Below are 27782 nucleotides of genomic sequence, written 5' to 3'. Positions count from 1 at the left end.
TCTAAAAAGTCTCTAAACCTTCTCACTTCCCCGCTCGAAGCTTCTCTTTCTCTCTCTAATTTCGAGAGAGAGAGAGAGAGAGAAGCGATGAGAGAGAAGAAACCAAGAAGAAGAAGAAGAAGAAGAGAGAGAAGAAGTAGGGAGAGCAGAGGCATTAAATGCTCGTCCCAACAACTCCATACTGTCTTTCAAGTCGGTGGATCCATCTCCAAGGACCATACTCTTTTAAGAGCCCAATCTCTTCCAAATCCCAATCCCGCTTGGAAGTTGGAAGTAGGGTTAGGGTTGGGAGATTAGAATGTGGACGCCAACCGAGGCGGCATTCTCGAGGTCGAGTTCTTTCCGGGAATGCGGCGGCGACGAGGAGGAGGCGCTCCGGTGGGCCGCCCTTGAGCGCCTCCCGACCTTCGCCCGCGTCCGCCGTGGCATTCTTCGGAGCGGCGATGAACCCGGTTTCTTCTCTGAGGTTGATGTCGCGACTCTTAGCTCTCGGGATTGCACTGCGCTCATCGACCGGTTGCTCGGCGATTCCGGCGATGCCGAGCACTTCTTTCGCCGGATCCGTCAAAGATTCGACGCGTGAGTTTCTTCTCTTGATTTCCTGTTCCGTTCTTATTGATGTTAAAGATGTTTTTCTTTTTCGTGTTTTCTGATGTTTATTCATATCGTACTTGTCTTAAGATTAGAGGGTAGAGAAGTATCGCCTTTCTGGTCGACGTAGTTGATACTCCTGACAACTGTCGTTTTTCAATATGAAAGCTAGAGGAACTTATATCTGATTTTGCCTCGTCTTCAACATCTTCTTTTATGCTATAAAAAGTCGAGAAATTTTTTTCTCTAAGCTAGAGTAGATATGTCCTTTTATGTCTTCCCCGTAATGGCAATTCACACTGATCTTCTGCAGCTTGGTTTTTGATTTGTGTTCTAATATTTTGTAATTTGCCCGAGTTGTCCTAATCCTTTGTCTCCTATATCTACATAGGGTGCGGCTTGAATTTCCCAAGATTGAAGTGAGATTTCAGGATCTAAAAGTAGACGCTTATGTTCATGTTGGAAGCAGGGCATTACCAACGATTCCCAACTACATATGCAACATGGCTGAGGTATTTGTAATTTTCTAAATTCAATAATCTATGTAAAATGAAGTTACAATATGGATCTTTCATCTTGAGTGCTGCACCGAAATCTTCTGTCATGACAGACTAGTTTTGCATATTGGTCATGGTTTTTATCTAAAGATTATTTCATGCCGACATCTGAATTAGCTAATGTAACTTAATGCCATTCATTAGTTCATCCTTTTTCAGGTATTCTCTAATGTATATTCAGTTGTCTTGGCTAGGCCTTTCTGCGGCACTCGAGAATATTTTCAGGCAGAAGAGTGAAATTTTCCATATTGGATAATGTTAGTGGGATCATCAGGCCTTCTAGGTATAACTGCAATACCACTCCAATTTTCTCTATGTCATCGCCATTTCCTTCACATTGGGTGTTATATTTTTTTTTCTCTTTCTACAGAATGACACTGCTTTTGGGTCCTCCAAGTTCTGGAAAGACAACTTTGCTGTTGGCCCTTGCTGGAAGGCTTGGCTCTGATCTGCAGGTATGCCTAATTTACTTGCTCATCTTCTCACTTGGAATGATGGCAACTGTACTAGAATTAGTTATTCTACTATCTGGCATTTGGCTGAGCCAGCCAGACTCAACCTTTTTTAGTTGTGTAAACAAAGATAGGAAAAGAGATTACTTGATCCATAACCAGAAAGAAACTTTACTCTTGCTGGTATAGTCATAAAAACATCTACTGGTAGTCTGCTATCTGGTGTGATGAAATGTATATATTTTACAAGAGGTCCTATCACTCAAAACCCTACAAGGTCCTCTTTGATTGAGGGAATTTTGCTAATTCTTGTTTAAAAGATATTAGTCAGTTGCCTGATACAGTGCCAGATATGTCTTTCATATTTTTTCTTGTTTATTAGTATACCTTTTTCTTTTTGCAATTTTCAATCTTTGTATTATGGCTTACAAATTCTCAACTCGATGCAGATGTCCGGGAGCATTACTTATAATGGACACAATCTAAATGAATTTGTTCCTCAAAGAACATCTGCTTATGTCAGTCAGCAAGATTGGCATGCTGCCGAGATGACAGTTAGAGAATCTTTAGAATTTGCGGGACGTTGTCAGGGTGTTGGAATAAAATATGGTAAGTTGTTAAAGCATCATATTTGGTTATTTTTGGTCAAAAATTGTTGCTGAGGCATGAAACAATGCACAGACATGCTTATGGAACTCTCTAGAAGAGAAAAAACTGCAGGAATAAAACCTGACGAGGACCTTGATATATTTATGAAGGTAAATTATTTTATTTTGCAGCCATAATATGTGATGGATTTCATATAGTCTTCTAAACTAACGTACTCCTATCTTTAGGCATTGTCTCTGGAGGGTAAGCAGACAAACCTTGTAGCAGAGTATATAATGAAGGTAGGTGATCATATTATTTGTATAGTACTTTGTTTCTGCAATCATATTTCAGTCAGCTATTAGTAACTCATAGTATAGTGTTCTCTATTTCTCTTATTTTGCCAAACCTCAGTCTTGAATATCATGGAGAGGACGGAACTTTATTGCTTATAAAAACCATTGTGGCTTAATTTGGCGATGCTATATATCAAAAAAAAGGTTTCTATTGAAGAAGTATATCAATTTTGTAGCCAAAGGGGTGCCCTTGCCTCCCTTTTCTATACATGGCTCTGGCATTGCTGGAGGTGATTCTAATATGTCTTGCAAATGCTGAAAAACCTCTGTCCTGGAAAGCTGAATAAAATTTATGTTGTATGCCTAGTGGAATGGTAGTTTAAGAAACATCTGAATGGAACTTTTTAACATGATTTAGAGGATTGTCCACTTAATTAATCTATTCTATGTTCTAAATAAGTAAATATATCTTGTTGTCTTTAAGTTTTCTAAAGTGCTAAATTTCACCTAGCCAAGATTTTAGGGCTGGACGTTTGTGCGGACACCCTTGTTGGAGATGAGATGATTAAAGGGATATCAGGGGGACAGAAAAAGCGCCTTGCGACAGGTGAATAGCTGTTACATATGTATGCTTTTCCATACTTCCTTTCCTTGTTCACTCTGTTGACTCAAAACCATGAATCTGGTCAAGGACCATTCTTTTGGTTTCATAAATAATGTAAAAGGAACTGCTGCTCTTTCAGGTGAATTATTAGTTGGACCTGCTAGGGTGTTATATATGGATGAGATTTCAAATGGCCTTGACAGTTCAACCACTTATCAAATTGTCAAGTATCTAAAACATTCTACACATGCACTTGATGGGACCACAATCATATCTTTGCTGCAACCAGATCCTGAAACTTATGAATTATTTGATGACGTCATTCTCATCTCTGAAGGTCAGATTGTTTATCAGGGACCCCGTGATGCTGCTCTTGACTTTTTTGCTGCCATGGGATTCAAGTGTCCTGAAAGAAAGAATGTGGCTGATTTTTTGCAAGAAGTAAATATTCCAACTTCTGGTCTTTAGGCATTTGCACAATTATATGTGTTTTAGTGTTTCTTTCTTTATTTTCTCACTATGCCCTCCATGCATTCAGGTTACATCTAGGAAAGATCAGCGGCAGTACTGGTATCTTTATGACTATCCATATCAGTATATACCTGTATCAAAATTTGCAGATGCTTTCAAATCGTTCTTTGTTGGCAAGAGATTGTCTGAGGAATTGGCTGTTCCATATAATAGAGATCATAACCATCCTGCATCTCTTTCAACTTCTAACTATGGTGTAAAGAGGTTCGACCTTCTCAAGGCCAATTTCACCTGGCAGCTTTTGTTGATGAAGCGGAATTCCTTTGTCTATGTCTTTAAGTTCATTCAGGTACCAATGATTAAGATGCTTAACAATTGAAGTTGACGTTTGCATTATATAGTCTTAAATTACCTTTAATAGGCTAAGTGAATCGTGCCAAGTGCTAGCCTTACAGGGGAAGCTATGTGACCTAAAGGAATAAACTTTTGTTCCTTTCATTTGATTTCTGCTGCTTATGTCTGGCATTTTTTGCAGGACCAATGCTTGTGGTCTAATAGGTGCTTTTGTGATTTTCTCCAAACTTTAATAAAATCTAAATTTTGTATTGAAATGCTTCAGCCAGATTGCATATTACAATTCTATCAGGATCATTAATATGGCATGTGGAATAGAGTTACAGTTTTTTGATATGGACATCTGGTCTGAGATAGTCTTGATAATGTCAATTTAACCATTTAGGTGTATTCTAATGTGACTCCTGTTGTCTCTTTTTGCAGCTTTTGCTAGTTGCTCTTATCACAATGACAGTGTTTTTTCGATCAACAATGCACCGGGATACAATAGATGATGGAATTATCTATCTTGGCGCACTATATTTTGCAATAATAATGATTCTGTTCAATGGCTTCACCGAAGTTGCATTACTAATTACAAAGCTTCCTGTGCTTTACAAGCACAGGGACTTGCACTTCTATCCGCCCTGGACTTACACACTTCCTTCTTGGATCTTAAGTGTTCCAACTTCACTTATAGAATCAGGGATGTGGGTGCTAGTTACGTATTATGGGGTTGGCTATGATCCACAATTTACTAGGTAACAATTTAGCTATATTTCCGGTTGCCATATTACAAGTTCAAAGAAGCTTGACATTGAAATTGTCATCTTGATGTATTAATCTGCAGATTCCTTGCACAATTTCTGTTGCTTTTCTTTTTGCATCAAATGTCTTTGGCTCTTTTCCGTGTGATAGCATCCTTGGGTCGAAATATGATAGTTTCCAACACTTTTGGATCCTTTGCCATGTTGGTTGTCATGATTCTTGGAGGATTTATCATTTCCAGAGGTTGAACCTTCTTTAAATACAGTCCTTCAGTAATTTCTATGTTGTTTATGTACTTCTGGTTTCTTCTAATGGTTCTTTCTTTTATTTATGACAGAGAGCATCCCACACTGGTGGATTTGGGGCTATTGGATCTCGCCTTTGATGTATGCCCAAAATGCTATTTCAATTAATGAATTCCTTGGTCATTCTTGGGACAAGGTAATGTGCATCTACAAGCAATTGGTGTTTACAGTTCACACTTAATCTCCCAATGGTATCTGTTTATAGTTTCTCGTCTTTGATACCTTTACGCTTGAAAGTTGAAACATGTGAGTTTCACATTAATTGTCTTTTCTCTATCCCAATATTACTTTGGTAGAACAATCTTATTTTATTTGTTAACCAATCATCTGACTCAAACTAGATTCTGAAGTTGCTTGGGGAGTATCTGCTATGATTTGTAATAAGAACCCACATCTCTAGAATCACTTATAGGAGAAACAGATTAATTTATGAAGTTGTATTACTTTATCAAACTATAAGAGTATACAAAATTAAGACCCTAAATGCACCTTATAGAAAATAAGTCACTTGTTGTATTGCTTCTTTTTCAGGATAACTGTGAGTTCCTCCTTGTCTGAGACATGCTATTTAGAGACAGTATGCGGAGTTTTTTGGTATTTGTATGTATTATTAGTTCAAGAATTACCATACTCGATTGAAATCCTATTTTAGTTGTAATATCTGCTGCAATACAAATTGTTAATGATTAAAACAGTGTGTTTGTGGAAGGATATTTGAGGTACGACAAAACTCATATCTTTCTTGCTCATTTCTCTAGAGATGTTTTCTTTGCGAGTGCATGCATTGCACCTGATAAAAGGCACAGTAACATGGTACACACTTGAGTTTTCTCAAGAATGCCTATAACCGCACTTATTTCTATGTCTATACATAGACTCCAATGATTATCTTGTTGACAAATAGTATTGTATGTTAATTTTGTTATATGCTAGTGTCCTGTAGAATGTGAAAAATGTTGTAGAAGTTATATGTGTTACTTATAATTACAAGTAATATTACTTATGATTATTGCAGAGAGTTGCACAGGACAGTGGTTCATTAGGTGAAGCAGTATTGAAGGATTTCGGTTTATTTACAGAGAGCTATTGGTTTTGGATTGGTATTTGTGCCTTGTTTGGGTACACCATCATATTCAATATCCTATTTACCTTGTTTTTGACATATCTTAACCGTAAGTTTTTATCTTTTCTAGTGTTTGTCAGACTGATGTGAACTTTATTGAGGTTAATTTTCTTGTTATTTTAACTTCATAAATTTTATACAGCTCTTGGGAAGCAACAAGCTGTTGTATCCAAAGATGAAATCCGGCAGAGGGAACAAAAGAAGAAAGGAGAGAAAATTGTCACTGAGCTACGGTCCTATCTTCGTTCAGAGGCATTAGGTCTGAGATGCTATCTTAAGCACCATAACAAGTGAAATATTATGCATTTCACTGAAATTTCAAATCTTTGATCCCTTTGAAGCTTGAACATGCGTTGTTTCCAATATATATATATGAAACGAATTAGTTTGATGTTCTTTTCTTGTACTGGTAGAAGCATATTTTATCATCAATTGTTATATTATTTGCTCTTCTGTGTGAATATAATGTCTCTATCCTACTCTTAGATATGTTACTTTGTGAACTATTTATTGTAAGTAATTACTTGGTTTACTTTGTCTGTAGTAGTTTTTGAACTTAAATTGCTAGATTAGGCTTTGGTGCCTTCTCTATATTTTGTCTGGATAGTAACTTTCATTCTTCTCTTCAGAAACAAATGATGGGGAACAGAAGGGCATGGTTTTACCCTTTCAACCTCTATCAATGTGCTTTAGCAACATTAATTACTATGTGGATGTACCTGTGGTAGGTCTAAGTGTCAACATTTCCTTTAATTGTTATATAAGAAAATTATATATTTATTCATTCTTATCCAGTTTTGCTAGCAGGAAATTAAAAAGCAAGGGATAGTAGAGGATCGGCTGCAGTTGTTGGTTAATGTAACTGGAGCATTTAGACCTGGAATACTCACTGCACTGGTTGGTGTTAGCGGTGCTGGTAAAACCACCCTCATGGATGTTTTAGCTGGTCGAAAGACTGGAGGACTAATAGAAGGATCAATAAATATTTCTGGCTATCCTAAAAGCCAAGAAACATTTGCTAGGATATCTGGTTACTGTGAGCAAAATGATGTCCATTCGCCATGTATGACTGTTATTGAATCACTATTGTACTCAGCATGGCTCCGGTTGCCTTCTCATGTTGACTTGGAGACAAGGAGGGTAAATATTAACTGAAATTTTGAAGTGCTATTTCATGTTCACGATCCTCATTGTTCTTCTCCTTTTTGATGTTTTGTGGAACTTCTCTGTTTGCAGATTTTTGTAGAGGAGGTGATGGAACTTGTTGAGCTTAATATGTTAAGTGGTGCACTTGTTGGCCTACCAGGGGTGAATGGTCTGTCTACAGAACAACGTAAAAGGTTGACGATAGCCGTAGAACTTGTAGCAAATCCTTCTATTGTTTTCATGGATGAACCTACATCAGGATTGGATGCAAGGGCTGCGGCAATTGTTATGAGAACTGTGAGAAATATAGTTAACACTGGACGGACAATTGTTTGCACAATTCATCAGCCAAGTATTGACATTTTTGAGTCCTTTGATGAGGTACTTCTCCTTATTTACTTCTACTATTTCAACAATTGTGAGAAGTATGTTTAATAGAAAAAGCTACTATAAATGATGAAGTTATTTCTCAGTAATGTTGTTAGAATATAAAACCCACTATTTTCTAATAGCTTAAGTTTTTAGAGTAGTTGATAAATTAACATGGTGTCAAAGCTAGAGATCATGGGTTTAAATACTATCATATCCATTTTTGTTAGAAAATATAAAACTCTATCCAATTAATTAATTTATTTTTTGGGCCCATCAAATTATCTCATCCCAAAAATGAGGAGAGTGTTAAAATATAAAACCCACCATTTTCTAATAACTTGAGCTTTTAGAGTAGTTTGTGAGTTAACAAATATTTTATGAATAATTTAATTTACTTGATTTTCTCTTATATTCTGGTTAACAGTGCTGTAATTTTTTCTTAAAAGGATAAGCTCCACTACATGCATAGTAATTCTGCTGAAGTTTATTTACTTTCCAATCTGATTTAAGGAATGTGGGGTTCTCTAATTGAATGGACATTTTGGTATCACAGTCTTCAGTCTGTATACTTGACTTCTTGTTGTTACAAACCATGTTATTTTTGTCATTTTCTAGTTAACATTTCATTATACGGTGTATTAAATTGTATAACATATCAGACTCTTTCTCTTTCATCTGATTCAATTATCTGCCAGCTTTTGTTCATGAAGCGTGGTGGAGAACTTATATATGCTGGTCCTTTAGGCCCCAAGTCTCACAAGCTAGTTGAGTTCTTTGAGGTAAGCCCTTCGACACCTGCTACTTGTCACAAGTTGTCTGGAAATGGCAATTGTATAATTTGATAAACTTTGACTTGTAGGCAATTCCTGGAGTGCCTAAGATCAAGGATGGGTACAATCCTGCTGCATGGATGCTTGAGGTGACTAGTCCTGTAATGGAAAGTCGTTTAGGTGTTGACTTTGCTGATTATTATCGGCAGTCTAAGTTATTCCGGTATGGATAATTTATTTTTTAAATTATCTTGCATGTTCTCAACTTCCCTTTTACTTTAGTTCAACTTGGTTCATGTTTTTCAGGCAGAATAAGGATATGGTTGAAAATTTAAGCAGACCAACCAGCGAGTCCAAAGAGCTTACTTTTCCGACCAAGTATGCACAACCAAGTTTTTCCCAATACCTTGCTTGCCTTTGGAAGCAGAATCTGTCATACTGGAGGAATCCTCAATATACAGCAGTTCGTTTCTTTTATACAGTTGTTATTTCTTTGATGTTTGGAACGATCTGTTGGCAATTTGGTTCTAGAAGGTATACTTCTCTTATAGTTCTCGCATGAAATCATATCTTCCTCAGATCCAAATATTTTGATCAAGTGGATGATTTGGTTGATTTACCTGAAACTGTCATACTTGTTGGATTGATTTAGTTGTGTGTCAAGATAATGGCATACAAACTTTTTTTTTACTTTTTCATAATTTCTAGGCTGTTGGGGGCTCAGTCCATGACCTTTTTTAGGTTACCCTTGGAATATCATAGCAAACTTTAGTTATGACGCATCTACATTAAATATTCCAAGATAAGGTTTATAGAAAGGCTACGAGTGGAATGATTACCCTGTCAAAAATACTTGGTTCCTGTGGAAGCACTGCATTAGCTATCCTTAGGTCTATGACGCCAGATGATTTATCTTGCATATATTTTACTTGTGGTTGCAATTGGAAAAAGTGGGTTGCTTATATTGGCAAAAGATAATAATAGGTTAAAACTCTATGGACTTTTGTCCTTAAGAAATAATGAAATCTGGATTCTGGTCTTTTTAGAATTTGATTCATCTCATTTGACATTTGGACACAGTTATGCAGTATACTTTTTCTCTTTTTCTAAAATTGACAGGGAGACCCAACAAGACATTCTCAATGCCATGGGATCCATGTATGCGGCAGTCCTGTTCATTGGCATCACTAATGCTACTGCTGTTCAACCTGTAGTTTCCATTGAAAGATTTGTCTCTTACAGAGAGAGAGCAGCTGGAATGTACTCGGCACTTTCATTCGCTTTTGCCCAGGTGTGGCATGTTTCAAAAACTTATGTTTGCAACATAATATTGCTTTAATTCATATAATTATTTGCATCCTGTGTGCAGGTTTCTATTGAGTTCCCGTATGTACTCGTACAAACACTTATCTATGGGACATTGTTCTACAGTTTGGGTTCATTTGAATGGACAATGACCAAGTTTTTATGGTATATATTCTTTATGTATTTCACTCTGCTCTACTTCACCTTTTTCGGCATGATGACAGTCGCAATTACTCCGAATCACAATGTTGCACCAATAATTGCTGCACCATTCTACACTCTATGGAACCTTTTTAGTGGATTCATGATCACACGAATGGTAAGAAAGGAATCTGCATCTGATTTTCTTTCCCTTCTCTGTTTACCACATTCCAATTTCTCTGTTTAGTTCTTTTTTCGCTATGAATGTTCATTCTGTTCAACCTGCCTTTCTTTTGCCTGCTAGTCATCATCATATCTTTAATGTCGACTGCGGGAAAAAAATCAAATGCAGTTGTTTTTCTGTGGCTGAAGTTATTCCTTTTTTGTGTGTATAATGCCCACTGGTTAACATCCTGACTAGTTTTCCTTCAAGTCCTAAAGGATCCCAACAATGTAATCAGTTTTAGACATGCCTTTGCTATTGAATTCAAAATTTATTATTTGCGCTGTTCCTTTATTAGAATTCCTTCAGAGGGAATGATTTATTTAACTTTTGCCTAATGCAGAGGATACCTGGATGGTGGAGATGGTATTACTGGGCTGATCCAATATCTTGGACTTTATATGGGCTTCTGACATCCCAATTTGGTGACAGTGACAAGCAGATGATGCTCTCGGATGGTGTTCACTCAACAAGCATTAAAGTGTTCCTCGAGGACCACTTTGGCTTCAGGCATGAATTCTTAGGTGTTGTTGCAATCGTTGTTGTTGGTTTCTGCGTTATCTTCGCCGTTGTGTTTGCCCTAGCCATCAAGTACCTTAACTTCCAACGAAGATGAATTTGTAGAGTCAGCACATAGTTTGGATCATCATGGATAATAATCCTCCACAAATAATGGCATGTCGGAAAAAAAGAGGAATTGTATAGAAGCATTTGTATCAGTAAAGAAACTTTTCAGCTGCACTTTGACATTTTTCTGAAGAATATATTAATTAACTATCTTTTGCCTCATTTTATTAATGGGAGTTTCTACCGATATTACTGTTGGTCTCGAGGACGACGACGAGGACGACAAGACACAGGTGAAGTTTGTAACTAAAACATGCATGTCTTCTGGTCTGTTTGCGGATGAAATTTCTGAAATGGATGTTCATTTTGTGTAGCAAGCAGCTACAACTTCACTCGGAAAGAGTTCAACTTTTAAGAAACTGAATGAGAAAAGCTGATGGAATAATCATTTCCAACCTTAAAAGTGTATTACCTGACTGAGCTCGTAGATCAACTTTAGATATGATAAGAAATAGGTGCAGAAGTCAAGAAGATGGTCTTGTTTTGCTGCTGTAGTAATTGGGATGCTCTTTGTTTTTTTCTGATGCCAGGAAGAGTTTTGGAAGTACCATTCTTGAGATACCTTTGGCTTCATTGGGCAGTCAATCCCTTGTGATATTAATGTTTTGATGATGGCGTGTTCTGTATATTATAAACTAGAGCGCCACTAAAATGCACCCTTGAATGTAGTTTGATGACTCGGACTGTTGTATTTATCTTTTTGCGAAGTCAGGTGATGACTTCAGAGTATGATCAAGAGTGGAACTATAATTCACAGGAACGTTTGCTGGTGTTATTTAGATAGATATCTTTTCTCTTTTAACCTTATCATGCAGGAATCTTAGTTATGAGCTGCATCTCATGACCACCACGTAGGGTATCCAAAGCAAATTGAAAATTGTCAGCAACCAGCTTTGCTTACAATATTACTGTTTCTTTTTGTCCATTTTGACAGAAAATGCTAAGGAAGATTTAATATCGGAATAGTTACTTTTCTTGATTTAATGGAGCTTAATGGGGTGACTCATTTTGATCCAATGAAACTTTCCTATTAACCATCTGAATTCAAATCATTATGCTTCTCAAAAAAGAACATTTCAGGAGCAGCAACTTTAAGCTGCTTTTTGATCCTTTTCTTTTGATGTTCTGTTCTCTTCTCTTTTATAGGTAACTTATATCATTTTTCATTTGTCGGCATACGCTTTTACAATTCTCTCTCTTACAATTGGACTGAAATTTTCTCCTTTCTTTTTGAAAGAGATGAAGAGTTTAGAGTACACTCTTCACAAGGTCGATACTGTTCTTTATTGGGCCCAGCTCATTTCTTCTTAGGAAGGAAGGCAAGGCAAGGCAAACGCAAACATGGTAACTCTTGAATTTCGGCTGCGCAATTTAACAGAACAATGTGCCAGAGGGAACACTCTCTACGACCTGCCAAGCTGAATGCTTATCTCCTACGAGAGTCCTATAAACACCCACCAAAACATGCAACAATTAAGAGAGCTCGCAACCTTCCAAACCTCAAATAGTTTGTCAAAACTTTGTACTATCCGTTAGCTGTTTCGCATAGGCCATAGTTATCTGGAAACGTTTTCCACTTGGCCACATGCCTCACCTTAAGATATCAGGAAATTTATCGGAAACACGTGGAATATGATGTGGACGTGACTGTCGAGATGGAAGCACAAGCAGCGGAGGCGTATCATCTGCATCCCTGACTGCACGAATTTCCTGCAATCATATGCCACAAGTCAAGCTTTGCTTGCATGGTAGAGTTGCTGCCTGCAGCTCTACATTCATTCCTAGGACCTATGCTAATGTTTTATTGATGCAGTACAGTGCGATGCAGTACTTGTGGAACTGTGAGGTACATGATACATCCTTCTGCCACTAATTTTATTGTTCAGTGATTGGGGGGGTGTCGTTAGTATTTAGAATGGCTATTTAGTTAGGATAGCAACATCCTTTTTAGCTTCTATATCTCATATATATATATATATATAAACAAATTCTCCACTCAACCCCCTCCCCCCAGGGCTAGGATGACAAGGCATACTACAAAATATTTAACCGAGGTCTTCTTCAATGTATGCCATATGACAAACCGACCTTCCCTTTCCATCCATGGGTCCCTTCCTTCGTCTTCAGGGCTAGAGAAGTTTCACCAATTTCCAAAGAGGTTAGAGGAAGGTGGACAAAGCAAAAGGCCAGGGGATTCTTGTCCATGGCCATTAGAGTGGGGCAGTGGGTGTTTTGTATTTGAGCGTTAGAGGGGATGCGGGAATCAGTTATCCAAATGGCTCATGATATGGATGGTTATATGTTTCGAGGACAAGACAAAGGCACATGGCAAAGGGGGGTGTAATTGCCTCTTCTTCCTCTCCATTGGAGATGATTGCAGACAGAGTGGTTCTCCTTTTTTCCTTTCCTTTTCTTTTTTTTTTCCCCATCTCTTTTTTTCCCTTTCCTCCTCCTCCTCCTCTTGTCTTTTACCCACTGTTCCATTCCTTGTCTTCTTCTTCACCCCAACACTACATTCCAATACCTCTTTTGCTTATGGACATCACTGCCTATTCAATACCCACCCCTTCAACCCATTCTTGTCAAAATGCAGCTCATCTTCTTATGCCCACTCCTCCAATTCTACTTCCTTATTAATACCGATAGAGAGAGTTATTTTGTGCGTAACTAAATACAAAGACTAACATCAACTCTTGTGCATTCCACATGGAAAGACAGCTTTTAATTTCCAAAGCTTGTTGTCCTCTTGTCTGTCTTCCCCTCCCCCCCCCTGTAGTCCCATGTCACTTTGTTTACATACATATATAAAATATAAATATACCAGGGACTGGCTACTCGGCTTGCTTTGTGCTCGACTCTGCATCCAAGTATAAATAGCAAGTGAAGAAAGAGAATTAACCCACTTGCGTGGCTAAGACAATTGGATGCAGAACTTGATTGTCTGAAGCCATTGCAGCTTCAACCATGGATGAATGGCTACTTGTCTGCAGGATTCTATTTCTATTATGTGTCAGTGTTGTGGCATTTCAATGATAGATTCATTTGTCATCCTACCAGGATTGGAGTCTAGTACACGGCCTAAGATGGAGATACAGGAAACATTATCCATCCCAGGAGGACCGTATCGGATCGCAGATGTGCGGTTAAGCACGGACTCCGATAACTCGTTATCCCATCTGCTGTTGTTTGAAAAAGATGTGGATAAGATTCATTGTCTGCACTTTAATGTGCTAAATTACTGCATTACTATTAAGTTTTGCAATAGTAAAATCTTGATTCTTGTGTATGAATGAGTGCACCATTAATGTGCTAATTGGCTCCACGACTACATACACCGTTCCTTATTATAAGATCACCCACCATTAATTAATTCAAAATATTGGCATGAATTGCATTCAATTAAGTTAATTTTGTTATTAACTTCCTACCCTGCTGTTATGTCTTTATTCAATGGAAAAAAAAAGGAATAAGAGAAGGAGACAGGAATATCGAATTAAAAATAGTAAAAGGACGGTGAAAATAAAAATAAAAAATTTGAAGGTTTGTCCAGCATCATGAGAGGAAGTTGTGTGTTTTTATTACATAAAAAAAAAGGAGGAGAAAATAAAATAAAAGTAGTCGACTCGAGGATGTAGTTGAATGTCTGGCAACCGGTTTCATCTAATCCCCCACGCCATGTAGCGTCGAGTCTCACATGCATTGTACATGCCAAAATGCCAAGTTATTATAAATAACGACAGGCATTACGACAAACCTTTTCTTTTCTCACCACTGTAGCCTTCTTATGTCTCTCCCCCTACCCCTCCCCATGATTTATTACATCACCATTCCCTTGTTGCCTTATTTTTTTTTTCTTTATAAAAAAAGAAAGAAAGAAAGAAAGAAAATTTATTACTGTCCATGAATATCCTCTCAAGATAGCTAGTCACCACTTTAATGGCTTAGGAAGAGATAAGCATGAAGTGGAATGAAAACAGAAAAGTGGTCGCAAATTAAATAAATCCAAGGTTTAAGGTCAAGTGGACTTCATGGCGTTATGTGTCTCCTCGCCCCAACCAAAAGATCAAACAACATCCCCTCGCTCATCTACTTAAACCCCCCCCCAACCCCCCCCCCCACCAATGGAGCAGTTTAAAGCCTTTCTTTTTTAAAGTCGAGAAACAAAGATGGACAAGGCTAGCTAAAATCACCACCACTATTCCCACTCCCCGTTTCTACTCTCTGTACTCCACCCCCACGACGGTTTCTTTGTAACGCCCCCACTTCTCATGACCGTTTCTTAAAACTGACATTCTCCTTTCCTATTTATCACATTTGTCTCGTTTCGGCATTCATATATATATATCCATCTTATCATTAAAACATATACAAACGCTACAGTTTGGTGGTCTTTCTTCATTCCTTCTTTCCTTCCTTCCTTCCACCCACATATATGATATATATAACCCAACCCCCACCTTCTAATAAAATTATTTAAAATAATCCCTCTCCTCACCCTCCCCCTCACCCCTTATATCCTCTATATAAATAACCCAGACATCCACTCTTCCGAGGCATCCAAAAGAAATCGAAAGATAAAAAAGAGTAGTCAAGACGATCTATCTCTATGCCTTCCATATCCGAGGAGCCCCTTCCGCCCTTCTCTCCGACAACCCTCCACCAACCCCACAACTTCGAGTTGGGATCGGCCCGTGAGGTCCCGGAGTCGCACGCGTGGACCAATCTCAAGGATCATCCTACGGTGGACGCCTCCGGGGCGGACACGGTGCCGGTGATCGACCTGATGGGCCCGGACCCAGTTAATCTGGTGGGCCGGGCCTGCGAAGAATGGGGCGTCTTCCAAGTGAGAGGGCACGGTATCAGAGCGGAGTTCCTCGACCGCGTCGAGGCCCAAATACGCCGCCTCTTCGCCCTCTCGGTCGAGGATAAGCTGAAGGCCGCCCGGACCTCCGACGACATATCGGGCTACGGCCTCGTCCCCATCTCTTCCTTCTTCTCAAAGTTGATGTGGTCCGAGGGCTTCACCATATCGGGCTCGCCTCTCAACCATGCCAGCAAACTTTGGCCTCATGACTACCACCAATTCTGGTACGCGTACGGTGTACCTACCCCCCATGCATGATTGCATACGTACTAACATAACTATTTGTGCCGGCTGCTAAATAATAAATAATAATATTAATAATAGTTTGTGCAACTTTTTTTTTTTCCTCTCCTCGTGCAGTGACGTACTTGACGAGTACAACAAGGTTATGAAAGATTTGGCCGGCAAAGTGTTGCACTTGATTCTCCAATCACTGGGCCTTAGCGAGGATGACGTTAGATGGGCCGGCCCGGTAACAACCGTGGTGCAGCTCAATTCTTACCCGGCCTGTCCGGACCCTGACCGGGCCATGGGCCTCGCCGCCCACACCGACTCCAGCCTCCTCACCGTGCTCTTCCAGAACGGCGTTAGTGGGCTGCAAGTCCTACGGGCCGCGGACCACACAGGCCCGACCCGTTGGGTCACCGTCCCGGCCCTGCCGAATGCCTTTATCGTCAACATCGGCGATCTCCTCCACATACTATCCAACGGCCGGCTGAAGAGCGTGGTCCACCGCGCCGTCGTCAACCGGAAGCACCATCGGGTGTCGGCCGGGTACTTCTACGGCCCACCGGCCCACGTCAAGGTCTCGCCGATCCACAAACTGATGGGCTCAAGCCGACGACCGGCTTATCGGGCCGTCACCTGGGCCGAGTACATGACCCTCAAGAGGAAACTCTTTGACAAAGCGCTCCAATCGATAAAGCTGCCAGAGGAGAAATGGGAGGAGCACAATTCTGTAATCAGTTGTGTTTAAGGTTGTATGAAAGGACTATAAGGTTGATAGGTAGAGATATGGATAGATAGATAGATAGATAGATAGATAGATAGATAGAAAGATAGATAGATAGATAGATAGATACAAGTAGCAGCAACATTGATGGTTAATTAGAAAAAAAAAAGTTAAAAATAAAGGACCACCTAATATTATGTGTTTGTGTTTGTTGTTTATTGTTTGTTGTAGTTGCAGTTGCAGTTCCCGGCGATTAGGTAGAGAGAGAGAGAGAGAGAGAGAGAGAGAGAGAGAGAGAGAGAGAGAGAGATGAAAGTTGAGGAGCCAATCAAATCAAAATGACAAACAAAAACAAAGGAGATGAAGGAGATGGGGTGAGGGTTGTATAGGGGTTTGGGAACGCATGCAGATGAGAGCATGCAAACAAAACGTCGTTATTGGTAAGTGGGTCATTGTTGTCAAATAGAAAAATGGGACGGGGGAGGGATTTGAAGGGATTTCGCATTTGAAAATGGACGCAATTGGACAAGAGAAGGGACGCCTCAGGATGGTCCCGTCCAAATAACGATTCGCTTCCTATTAGCAACGAGACAATCTTTTTGTATCGGAATATTTGCTTCCATGGATCTTTAAATTTTATTTATTTGTCTTTCTTTTCTTTTTCTTTTTTTTTCTTTTTTTTTTTGTTTTGATTGATGGGGGTACCAGGATGAGGAAAAAAATAAAATTGACAGTTATATTTTAGATATTTGTAGGAAGAAATAACTCGTCAACATAAAACATCAGATGGTACATGCATTGCAGATGTACTAACAAGCATGGTCCTTCATCACGTGACTGCCTTCGAATTTTTCTTTCATTTTTCTCTCATTATTAGCAACATATATTCATTTAACTCAACTTTTGATGACAAAATTAAATAAATAAAGGTACTTTGATCAATTTGTTAGCCAAAAAATCTCGTCGTCGGCTCCTCTCTTCTCGAGACTAAAGCGTTGACTATGTCAATTAATCTGAAGTTGAAAAAAAACATCGATGTTATTAGCAATACTGAGGAATCCATCAGTGTCAATTTTTTTCATTCCTTCTTTCTGATACTTATTTCTTTATCTATGCCTAAAGTGAACGTAATAGAACTGTCTGTTTTGATAGGCATAGACACCTTTTGTTTTTAGACGTTGAGCGTTTCGAGATTCCTCTGATCTAAACTATATTGTTGGTTTTGATACCTTGGGAGCTCAATCTCTCAAAAGGATTAATAATACTTAGCAGCTCTCATTTTATCCAGAAAAAAAAAAGACATTATATTTGATTAAAAAAACAGCTGTAACTTTTATGAGAAGAATTTTTTTTTTTAAAAAAACAACTAAAACCCACGGTTAATGGTAATGGAGATGGATGGTGGGTGTTAGTTTCAGGATCTGTATGTGTGTGTGGCTCATGGTTCCCTATTTTGTCATGTCTCTGTCCCAGAATTATGATATGAGAATCAAAGAAAGGACCATGTGTGATCTCCCATTTGCCTTTGCCTTGCCGACACAGGGTTATGTTCAAAGTGAGATGTGGGGGTACACACCATATATTTGCTTCTCTTCCTATTGGTTTTTTAATTTTATTTTTCCTTTCCAACATTTGCTGAGTGTCTGATCGCTTGATACTAGAGCGAAAGTGAAGGATAACTTGGGGTTGCATCAAAGAAGAACTGATGTGATTGCCAATTTATCGACTTTTCATTCTCACTGTTGTCGCATCCAAAACGTCGCCAATCTTTTGACCATTGAGAGTAATCAAAGGCCAAAAGTGAAAGTCGAGAAGAAGAAGAAGAATTTTCAATTTATGGAATGTAATTAATACTTGCAAGATTAGCTATCCGCCGTTTAATCCCCATCAGATTTTTTTTTTAAATTTCTTTAGAGGAAAAAAATAAAATAAAAGAGAAAACACTGGCTTAGTTTCATTAGAAACCCTAAAAATTAAATCTTTTTGAGTTAGATCCACAACATCCCCCCCCCCCCCTCAACGTAGCTATTACTTAGAAAGGTTAGGAGATGATGGTGGGACATAAGCAGCTGCCATCAAGATAAGCCCGTAAAGAAGTAGGAAATTTTATAAGTTCCAATAAAGAAAGACACTGTATTATGCTTAAAAATTGACACTTTATCAACTAGAAGTGTCACAACTCAACTAACACATGTAAGCAACTTTCACAGGAAATAGACTTACCAACTACGAATATTTTCTGTGCAATTATGTTTGTAGTCGAATAATGAATCTTCTGAATGGGTATACTTGTCCACCAACTAATCTCCTCTTATTCCGAGAAACTCCCGTATGGCAAAATTTTATTATATCTGCTCCCTCATTGGAATGAGGAACATATTAGTAAATCAAGCAACAGTTGAGGTATAGGTATATAGCTTAATCAGAGTCCCTATAAACCATCCTCTCATGGCTACAAAAATCAATAAAGGCGACACGAACAGAGACAGCTGCAGCCTGTTAAACTCACTTTTGCATTTTTCTCCAATGATATGAGTCTCCACCTCTGAAGCACAAATCAGATCTTGATAGCATCCTTGCGAGATGACTCCTGTGTACAAGTGCATGATTAATTCATTGCTGTAATGCAGTCAGTCTGGTACAGTAACTAAGATTCTCCAGGAAGGGAATGAGTATACTCTTGGTAAAACAGTTCATTCCTAAGAGCAACTTTTCAAATGCCCAGTCTGGGACTTTGTATACTTGTCTGCAGATGTCCAGTGGACGTGTTAGGCAAGCCAAGCCAAAAGCTCCAACCAAAAGGGCCCACCAATTAAATGCTCATCATCTCAACAAAACCAGAAACAAATTACGTGAATCTAGTGCCAGTTGTGCAGCCTCGAATTACAATTCACCAATTAGCCAATGAAACTCTGGCAGAGCTACAAATAATTGCCATCAGGATAGGATAGGTCAGATGCAGATATGACACCATTATAGGAATCTGGTACTATTGAACGTTGATACCTTTTCTGAATACAGAAGTAGACAAATTAATAACAGTCATTGGCATGATTAGCAATATCTAATAGAACTGATTCTCTTTCCTCAATATAAAACATGGAGAAAATGACAAGGGAAAGAACAAAATAATTGCAAGAAATCAATCAGAAAATTTGCACCTGAGAGCAAGCTATATGCAAGTCAAGCTACGAAGTCTAGCATTTCTTTTGCACTCCTCCTGTAAAGCACATGAATCATTTGTTGTGAAGGACATGGCATACTGACAGGGAAGCAACCAGTAATTTCAAAAGCAATTGCCCAAAGGAAATAAGAAACTTGCTACAGAGACCATATCTTCAAGTAGTGGATAATAATGATCAACAAACCAAGTTTATTAGCAACCAAGTCTTATTTTCCTTGTCCTAATCAAGGAGGTCATGATCATGTTGAGATGGCAAGCATGCTTCATATGGAATGATTACAAGTAATAATAGATACTTTGAAAAGGTTAAACAATCGCTTACGGGAAGTGTCCTTATACGGTATATGTTTAAAAGGGCAAGTACTGCAAAGCACATGTTAAAAGAGGGACATCCTAGCACTGGTTTGTAGGATATAGTAACATAAATACAGGTTGTTTTATTAGTGATTGGATGATGTGCCCATTGCCCAGTCATTTCATGTGAACGAAGATATAACTGAGACAGGAGCTTGACAAATCAAATAAAGTTTACAGGTTCAACTGGAGAAGGTTTCCTTTTCCTCTAACAGATATGTAAGATTTCCAAAGGTCTTTGTTAGAATTGGTACTGACTTGGAAAGCCTTCAAAAGAGAAGAAAACAATCGTTGCTCTGTTGTTGCTGCTGCATACTTTTCCTTTAGAAAGATGGAATTTTTCTGTTCCCCAACGAGACTATGCTGTACCTTCTCTAGCTTCTGCAAAATGGTAAAAGAGCGGTAAGAACACAGATTAGAAATTCGGGTCTCAACAATATGTCAAACACATACTAAGAGAAGAAAAGAAAGGGTGCACTGAAGTACTGGCATACGGATATCAATAAATTGTCAATGAATTGTCACAAAGAAAAACGGATATCAATGAATTTAATGGAAAATAATATTTGATCTAAAAAACAGGCAAGAGATGCTTAACAGACAAGTGCATACAGAAGCCTGTCAGTTTTTAGATTCTATCTTGGTAGTGATGTAAACTATTTATCATGCAAGAAAGATCCAAGTTAACAGGTGCATTACGTCTAAAAGCATGGAATGAAAACTCTTCACGAAATACACATGTATCAATATGGACACATATACAAACATCAGATACATATACAAACATTATGACTGAATTGTAAGGAGTATGTCTTCCCGTCACACCAATTGACACCCTCATCCTTAATAGAAAATGGAAATGAATGGTAGAATTTAAGAAACTAGCTACAGTACCTTCCTCATCCTGGTATATTACTATCAGTCCCACTTTGATGAATAAACTAGTCATACTTCACTCATGAATGTGCAACAGCAGCAAAATGAATAGTTATACGTGTTACAAGATCAAACTCATGTATAGATGGCACTCAAGAAAGCATGCAATCATGGAAAGGTGTACTGGATTGCCTTCCTTTTCTGTTTTTTTTTTTTAATTTTTTTTTCTTTACCTGAATTACTACTACAAGAACAAACTGATGGCAGTCTACTTTCAGATATACACTTATATGAGATACTTCTTATCTTCAAGTCCTTCCCAAGTCATGTGCTATAAAATTCTAATCTTAAAGAGTTAGCTGAACTACTGAAATCATGTCCTCTATTGATCTAATAGCTGAATACAACATAAAATGCTTCAAAAGACAAGTTATTTGCCCCAAATACCATTACCACATGAGAAGAATTTTTTTTTGTAGAAATGTGTACCTGTTGAGTTCCCTTCGTAATATTCTCCATAGAATCAACAAGTTTGGAGCAGCTGATGGTGTTTGTCATGGCATCATTAAACTAGATTTGATAGCACAAAAAAAAGTAGGATAAAGTTATGATCATTGCACAAACTAGCTACAAGAATTTAGAAACATAAAATTTCGCTCTAAAAAGCATAAATTTAGTTCATGAAAAGGCACATTTCATGCAATTTTTCTCCATATATCCTTCGAGTATAGTATTCTTAAAATTTTAGTTTGTGCATAAAGCTTGGAAAGAATCCTGCAAATAATAGACCATCCTTTTAATATAGTGCTGACTCGATAGATACAGTTCTATCAAGGAAAAACAATGTGAAATAACATGATATCAAGGGAAACTTGAGAATGGACGATTCAACAAGCAGCACATAATTCTACATATAATAACCATCCTTTGCTAGTAATTTCAAAGTCCTAACCTTGATATAAGCAGCCATGACATACAAACCTGTGAGTTAATTGAGTTCAACAGGGATGTTTCTTTTAGCATCAGTTCCTTTATCTCCAATAAAGTGTTGTACGTAGCATAGAGTTTATGAGTTTGACGATGCTTTTCCTATATATGAACACAAAGGTAACATGTAACTCATAGGATAAACAAAAGAAGATATGCATATAAGATAACTGAAAAATATTAGGTACCTGAATTTGTAGAAAAAGTTCTGAAAACCTGCGCTCATACCTGAAGTGAAGGAAGAAGGCGGTACGTATCATATTAGTATATTACTACTACACGTCCATTCATACAAATAAAGAAACTTCTATGATCACATATGGGAATTTCAGCAATGTGAAGTTAGTTGTTATCTTCAAGTGGCTGAAGTTATAAGCTCTAAATCGATTTCCCGTTGCGCTATAGACTGCAGAACATACATATGTGCATACTTGTAGGCAAAGCTATGATAGACAAGGGGAATAAAATAATTACATCTTGAAATTCAAGAATTGAGGTCATAGAATCAAGGTCATGCATCGGTAGTTGGAAGAAACACACTAGGTTATCACAATTTGCAGGTCTACCATGATTGTTGACTAGAATTGTCCAGGAACCAAATTATCCCTTATTGGTAGTCTTTTAAAACTCCAAGCTTAGGTTCATGTCTAACCTTCAATAATTTACTCGCTTACTAACCTAATCAAGCTCCCTCTCTAGAAAATTCCCCCTCATCCATGCTCTATGACCCTCCTCTATTACCCTCTCTTTGCTAATCCTCTCCTCCATTCCAGACTTCTAAATCAACGCTTTCTACCTCTACTCTCCTTTATCCTCAAACTTCCCTTCACCACCTTACTTGATCATGGAACACCCAACATAGATAGGGAGGAGGGAGTGTAGGAAGACGTAATGAAGGAGGAGGAGGACAGACTAATGCAGAAGAGGAATGGATATCTTGGTGGGGACTGGGGAATGCTTTTCTTTTCTTTTTTCTTTTAACCGACTTAAAGTGAACTTGTACAATCTTCACCACGGCCCCACCTCGAAACCTTAGATCATAAGATTTCTTATCTAGAAGACCTCCTTTCTCCTTCACCTAAACCACTCCAACTACAAACCAAGCTCACCCTCATTTATATCATAGAAAGTGGTTCCCTTATGCTTCCTTTCCTCTTCCTGAAATGTGCTTTGATGCACTTTGCTTCCCAAAAGTACAAAACAGATATCTAAGGATTTCAGCAAAGGAGTTCAAGGTCCTGCATAGTTTTGTTTATAAAACAAGGAATCAGGCCAAAACAAAAGAAAGAAAAAGTGGCTGACCAAATTCATGTGATGGAACATTGTGTCATGTAATCTGAATAAACATCATGCTATAACTATAATATTAGATATAAGGGTAAAGGAACACAAGTTAAATTTTGATAGAAAATCAACCACAATTGGACAAAGGATGTAAGATCAGATCTGTTGAGAAGAAAAAACAATATGAAAACATACTGAATCAGTTCTGGTTGAGTTGGAACATCATCAATTTGTCTTCGTACTGATAAAATTGTCCTCAATATAGCAGCAAGTTCCTAAAATACCACATGTAGAAAGTAGAACATCACTTCTCGAAATTATATAATAGGCAATAACAACAAGAGCACTGGAAATAAATAAATAAATAATCTGATGTACATATGTCAAACGTGTATTATAATATCTGTTATATATTTTGAATAGTATATGAAAATAAAACAAACTGCAGTTGAAACAACCAGAACTTCTGTATGGTGCACAGCTCCCAGGCTAAAATTGAAAATCAAACTACTATTTCAGACCTTAGCTTGTAAGTATTTGAAAAAAAACTAAGAACAATGTCATCATAGAAGTAATAGTGTAGTGGTGTAGAGTAAAGAAAAACTTGACTCCTAGATGAGTATTGTCTTTTCATGGTACAACAGCGTAGCTATTTTTGTCCAGAAAAAAAAAGAAAGGAAGAAATAAAAGAAAAGAAAAGAAAAGAAAACAGCATACCTTCTTTATAAAATCCAGCTTATTGAATGATTTATTTACAGAATCATCAATTGTGATGGAACACTCTCTTTCACCGACTACTGACTTTTTCTTCTCAAGCTTCAACATCGTGAATTGCTTATCAGTATGCAGTTGTTCGCTTTCAAACCATAATTCAGATTCTTCTACTTCTACAGCCTAGAACCAATTTATCAGTTCATGCTCCAAAACTTAGAAGTTTAAAGATGATCAAAATCCAGGAATAGATAGAGAAACATGAATACACATTTACATAATCAACTGAAAAATCATACTGAAGTCAACTAATTAATAAATAGCTGGTAATTTTGAACCAGGTAATAATTGGACAAATCTTTAACATCTTAAACAATAATAGGAACATATGATTCACAAAAAACTTTTGAAAAGTTCCTGGGACACACTATACTACAATGAGGATCTCTACAGTGATAACTAGACTGATTTTCACAGTTTCCTCAGTCATACACTTATGTAGATACTGCAATCTTTTTCCAAGTAATATGCCTTAACAAATAACATACTGAAATAATGTGAATCTTAGAAATGTTCTTCTTCCCTCTTCTACTGGCAGGATCACCAGTAAGTAAAGTTACATTTTAAATTCATATGTTACTGATCTATAACAGTACAGATCTCTTCTCTCTTTTCACCTCACTGCCCTTTCTCCTAAATGTACTTGTTCTGCTAAATGTTTATCTTAACAAGACTGAAGAAGATGAAGGATAAATAGAAAAGTGCAACTGTATAATAGCTTTGAGGGAATGTCACTCTTTCTCATATCTCTTCACCTGGAAAAGCAATCCATTATTTTGAATCGAAAGTACTTTTTTACAACTGTCAATGACCAATAAAATATTCAGCACCCAAAGAGAGAACACCAACAAGATGAGGTAGTTCTATGAGAGAAAAGATGTCCATCTACCTTCAATAACTTCAAGATTTCTATCAAATCTTGGACAGAACTGCTGCAGTTTTTGCCATCCAACAGCTGTTGCAACTGTTGCAATTTATGATGAAAAGACTCCTTACACTGATCCTGGAGCAATCACACGGAGCAGAACTATAATACAGAAAATACAATGAAGTAGAACTAGAAAAATGTATGACTTGAATCATGCTAGTCTAAATAGAAAATTAAGAATCAAATAATATGATATCATCACTAACCAGTTCATCAATATGAGAGAGTAGCTCCTTTATCGACTTCTTCGTTAGCCTATGTTCATTCTCAAGCTGCTTAACCCTATTTTTGTACTCTTTTATCTCCCTCAAAAGAGATGTAGGCTGTGTGGCGGAAAAGAAGGATTAGAAGGGATAACAATATTTTGTAGTCCTTAAAAATCTGTCTGTAATTCCCTAATATATAATGTGATAATACATTGGCATGATTTCTACAAAATACGATCTTAATGTCGGATTAACAAAGTCAACCAAGAGAAGAAACATAGGACCAACAAAATTAATGATAGGCGAGAATGTTGCACACCAAATTAAAACCAAGTATAATTTCACAGTTAAATCAAAATTTGAAGAAATAAAATACTTGCATAATGCATGCACTGATGACAGGAAAGACAATGTCAATATCAGATTGCTCTCCAAAGTCTGACAGGCTTTACAAGCTAAGATTCTTAAAGTACCTCATCAATTTCATCCCTCCCTAAATCCTCCTATGTACTATACTACTAGGTTGTTAATTAGGGGAAAGCACAATGATGAACAAAAATGTGATTGTAATCCCAACTTGGGGAAATTTGGTATGAAATTGAAAAGAGGTAAAGAATAAGATAGAAATAGAAAACAAACATTAGTGGTTGACTGGGCAACGTGCTAGAAGCTTTCTTTAAGATGGTGATTTTTCCATTTTTAGTGCAAATGGATTCCTGAAAATCCTATCTCTATAATAGCCCAATACATTCAAGATCTCAAATGGATGCACTTCCAAAGGATCTTGGGAACAAAAGTCTATCAACCCACAATGGAAATCAAATAGAACAAAAAGAGATTTCAACGCATTTACTATTCTTTCCTTATTATTCATTAATAATACTCTTCTTTTATAGATGATAGAGGGTCACTTAAGCACTATTAGAACAAAGCATACATTCCAACACATGCACCTTTCACCAAAGGCATCCCTCCATTTCAAACGAAAGGACATCACATCTTTTCATTAAAGGCAGCTTTCAATTTGAAATGAAAAGACATTACACCTTATAGAGAGAAGCACCTTTTTATAATTATGTTTTGTTTTATTATATTATTATAAAATATCCAACACAGTTTCATTAGAGATGCTATCAGAAGTGCACACTATATCAAGGAACGGCACCAAAAATTGCAGTATGTCAGCAAGAAAGAATACCTTTAGTTGCATCATACTTCCATTTTTGAGAGTCAGCAGAATCAGATCGTCAGCCAAGTTGGAATTAGATGTAACTACTGGCTCTGCAACTGAAAGCTGGACAGGAGGCCTACTGTGATAATATCCAGTTTTAGATGTCATGTGCTCAAGCAAGTCAGCAAATCTTAGACTTTGTAGCATAAAACTTGTGCAGTTTGCTTTCACTAGACTAATACGTGCAATTTTTAACTACCCCAATCAAAGAAATGAACAGGTGTACCTGTTGACATCCAGATGCTTTTCCATTGAGGAAGCACTTTGCTTTGTAAACATAAAGGATTACTTTTGTTTTCTTAAACGTGGAATCATGACCATAAAAGTAGCATCAACTTGTTCTGCTAACAGAACAATCTAAGATGATGATACAACTCTGATAACCTTCTTCTTTGATGTACAAACTTGTTCTGGCATATAATTGACCTTGAAGGACCAGAAGACTTCCCTGGGAAATCAATAATTGGTGAAAACACCAAAGACACACATCAGTCAAATAACTAGGAGCCAATGTCATAAAGCAAAGCCTCTTTCGTGCAAGTTGAATATTCAATGCAATATCCAATAAATGCTGGGTGACAATCACAGAGAAACGAAGGTTTGAGAACTAGAATTCCGAGGTAGAATTAGCATAAAAGTCAAGGTAGATCGAATTCTTAAGGCTAACAAGGGCTTAAAGTTATCCATGATTCCCACGAGGCAAAAAGGAATAAGAGTTCACCATCGCAAACTTGTCGAACAGATGAATATAAGAAAGGGATTGTTTCGTACAGAGATGGAAACACATGTTAGCTTGATTATTGCATGAATTTCCAAAAAAAAAATCTCTATAGTTCAAAATCTTGGGGTTGGATTCCACGATTCAAGACGATGAGAAAATAAGAGAGCATTCGAACCTTGATGATGACGAATCTATAGATCGATCCGAAAATTTGAGGAAATTAACAACATACAATCATAAAACGCACCAAGATGGAGAGGAATCGAGGGAGGGAAGAGCGAGACCTTACTGGCTTACTTGCGTTTGGCCGCGGAGCTAGTCATCTAGAAGACAATTCATATGTACGTCGGAATCGCTGGCGAAGGGAAAAACGGCGACAATACAACCAACACAAGCAACAACGTTGCCGTTTTAGATTAGCGACTTCAAGAACACGTCATCAACAGTTCTTTTCACAAAGCATGGATGCTTACAAACCACTATAAACAATATTAATATTTTTTGGGGTTAATTTTTAGTAAACTTTCAATATATTGGGGGGTAGTGATCAACTAAAAAATCTACATTGCAAGTATTAGCCATATTTTCGTAAAATAATAATTAATTTTCAAATCTTATTCGTCTCCTCCAGGTTGTAGGTACACTGTTTGCCTACAGTTCGTGGCCAGAACAGCCAAACCTTTTTTTTTGTTTCGTTTTTGATAGATTGAACTATTTATTCATCAAAGTGTCGGAGTCGCAACAACCCCTTG

At 37.6% G+C, this 27782-nt stretch overlaps 3 protein-coding genes across 24 annotated transcripts; 2 read left to right on the top strand and 1 right to left on the bottom strand.

Annotated features, from left to right (window-relative positions):
* The first annotated feature begins 3 nt into the window (after positions 1–3).
* LOC140792310 (ABC transporter G family member 31) lies at positions 4–10843 on the top strand. 3 transcript variants are annotated; one of them, XM_073143227.1, is made up of 24 exons: positions 4–579; positions 983–1103; positions 1343–1431; positions 1519–1603; positions 2050–2209; positions 2282–2358; positions 2437–2490; positions 3001–3091; positions 3228–3529; positions 3627–3908; positions 4337–4653; positions 4743–4903; positions 4998–5101; positions 5981–6137; positions 6231–6347; positions 6718–6812; positions 6896–7228; positions 7325–7615; positions 8302–8385; positions 8466–8599; positions 8683–8910; positions 9496–9667; positions 9746–10000; positions 10389–10843. In XM_073143227.1, exons 1-24 carry the CDS (start codon positions 299–301, stop codon positions 10659–10661), a joined length of 4263 nt encoding a protein of 1420 aa, XP_072999328.1. In that variant the 5' UTR covers positions 4–298; the 3' UTR covers positions 10662–10843. The 3 variants fall into 3 exon arrangements, with proteins under 3 accessions (XP_072999328.1, XP_072999329.1, XP_072999330.1); XM_073143228.1 differs by lacking the exon at positions 4–579 and having other exon boundaries at positions 1330–1431; XM_073143229.1 differs by lacking the exon at positions 4–579 and having other exon boundaries at positions 1308–1431.
* A 4318-nt stretch (positions 10844–15161) lies between these two features.
* LOC140791720 (gibberellin 3-beta-dioxygenase 1-like) lies at positions 15162–16685 on the top strand. The gene is made up of 2 exons (XM_073142355.1): positions 15162–15760; positions 15897–16685. The coding sequence occupies exons 1-2, from the start codon at positions 15279–15281 to the stop codon at positions 16510–16512; spliced, it is 1098 nt and encodes a 365-aa protein (XP_072998456.1). The 5' UTR covers positions 15162–15278; the 3' UTR covers positions 16513–16685.
* A 2114-nt stretch (positions 16686–18799) lies between these two features.
* Positions 18800–27484, bottom strand: LOC140792755 (uncharacterized). Of its 20 annotated transcripts, none has more exons than XM_073143930.1 (13): positions 27320–27484; positions 26536–26757; positions 26277–26388; positions 25079–25195; positions 24834–24947; positions 23891–24067; positions 23369–23448; positions 22078–22117; positions 21884–21991; positions 21392–21472; positions 20285–20407; positions 19650–19708; positions 18800–19499 (listed from the first exon to the last, which is right to left on the bottom strand). In XM_073143930.1, exons 2-12 carry the CDS (start codon positions 26586–26588, stop codon positions 19661–19663), a joined length of 1053 nt encoding a protein of 350 aa, XP_073000031.1. In that variant the 5' UTR covers positions 26589–26757; positions 27320–27484; the 3' UTR covers positions 18800–19499; positions 19650–19660. The 20 variants fall into 20 exon arrangements, with proteins under 20 accessions (XP_073000031.1, XP_073000034.1, XP_073000035.1 ...); XM_073143933.1 differs by having other exon boundaries at positions 18800–19409; positions 27320–27461; XM_073143934.1 differs by having other exon boundaries at positions 18800–19400; positions 27320–27461.
* Between the last annotated feature and the right edge of the window lie 298 nt (positions 27485–27782).

The sequence above is a fragment of the Typha latifolia genome, chromosome 7 (genome assembly GCF_019914945.1).
Source record: "Typha latifolia isolate L0001 chromosome 7, TyphaL0001v2, whole genome shotgun sequence".
Classification (NCBI taxonomy): domain Eukaryota; kingdom Viridiplantae; phylum Streptophyta; class Magnoliopsida; order Poales; family Typhaceae; genus Typha; species Typha latifolia.
Note: the sequence above shows the minus strand (reverse complement) of the source record. Positions and strands in the feature narration are given on the sequence as shown.

What these genes read in the sequence shown, in the direction of transcription:
- LOC140792310 (XM_073143227.1), top strand. Translation starts at nt 299, where the DNA reads ATGTGGACGCCAACCGAGGCGGCATTCTCGAGGTCGAGTTCTTTCCGG. An exon ending in ACATATGCAACATGGCTGAG is followed by an intron (nt 1,104 to 1,342) that starts GTATTTGTAATT and finishes TGTCTTGGCTAG; the next exon opens with GCCTTTCTGCGGCACTCGAG. An exon ending in TCTTCGTTCAGAGGCATTAG is followed by an intron (nt 6,348 to 6,717) that starts GTCTGAGATGCT and finishes TCTTCTCTTCAG; the next exon opens with AAACAAATGATGGGGAACAG.
- LOC140791720 (XM_073142355.1), top strand. Translation starts at nt 15,279, where the DNA reads ATGCCTTCCATATCCGAGGAGCCCCTTCCGCCCTTCTCTCCGACAACC. An exon ending in CATGACTACCACCAATTCTG is followed by an intron (nt 15,761 to 15,896) that starts GTACGCGTACGG and finishes CTCCTCGTGCAG; the next exon opens with TGACGTACTTGACGAGTACA.
- LOC140792755 (XM_073143921.1), bottom strand. Translation starts at nt 26,588, where the DNA reads ATGTTTACAAAGCAAAGTGCTTCCTCAATGGAAAAGCATCTGGATGTC. An exon ending in TCTCTCATATTGATGAACTG is followed by an intron (nt 24,948 to 25,078) that starts GTTAGTGATGAT and finishes TGATTGCTCCAG; the next exon opens with GATCAGTGTAAGGAGTCTTT. An exon ending in AACTTTTTCTACAAATTCAG is followed by an intron (nt 21,992 to 22,077) that starts GTACCTAATATT and finishes GTTCATATATAG; the next exon opens with GAAAAGCATCGTCAAACTCA.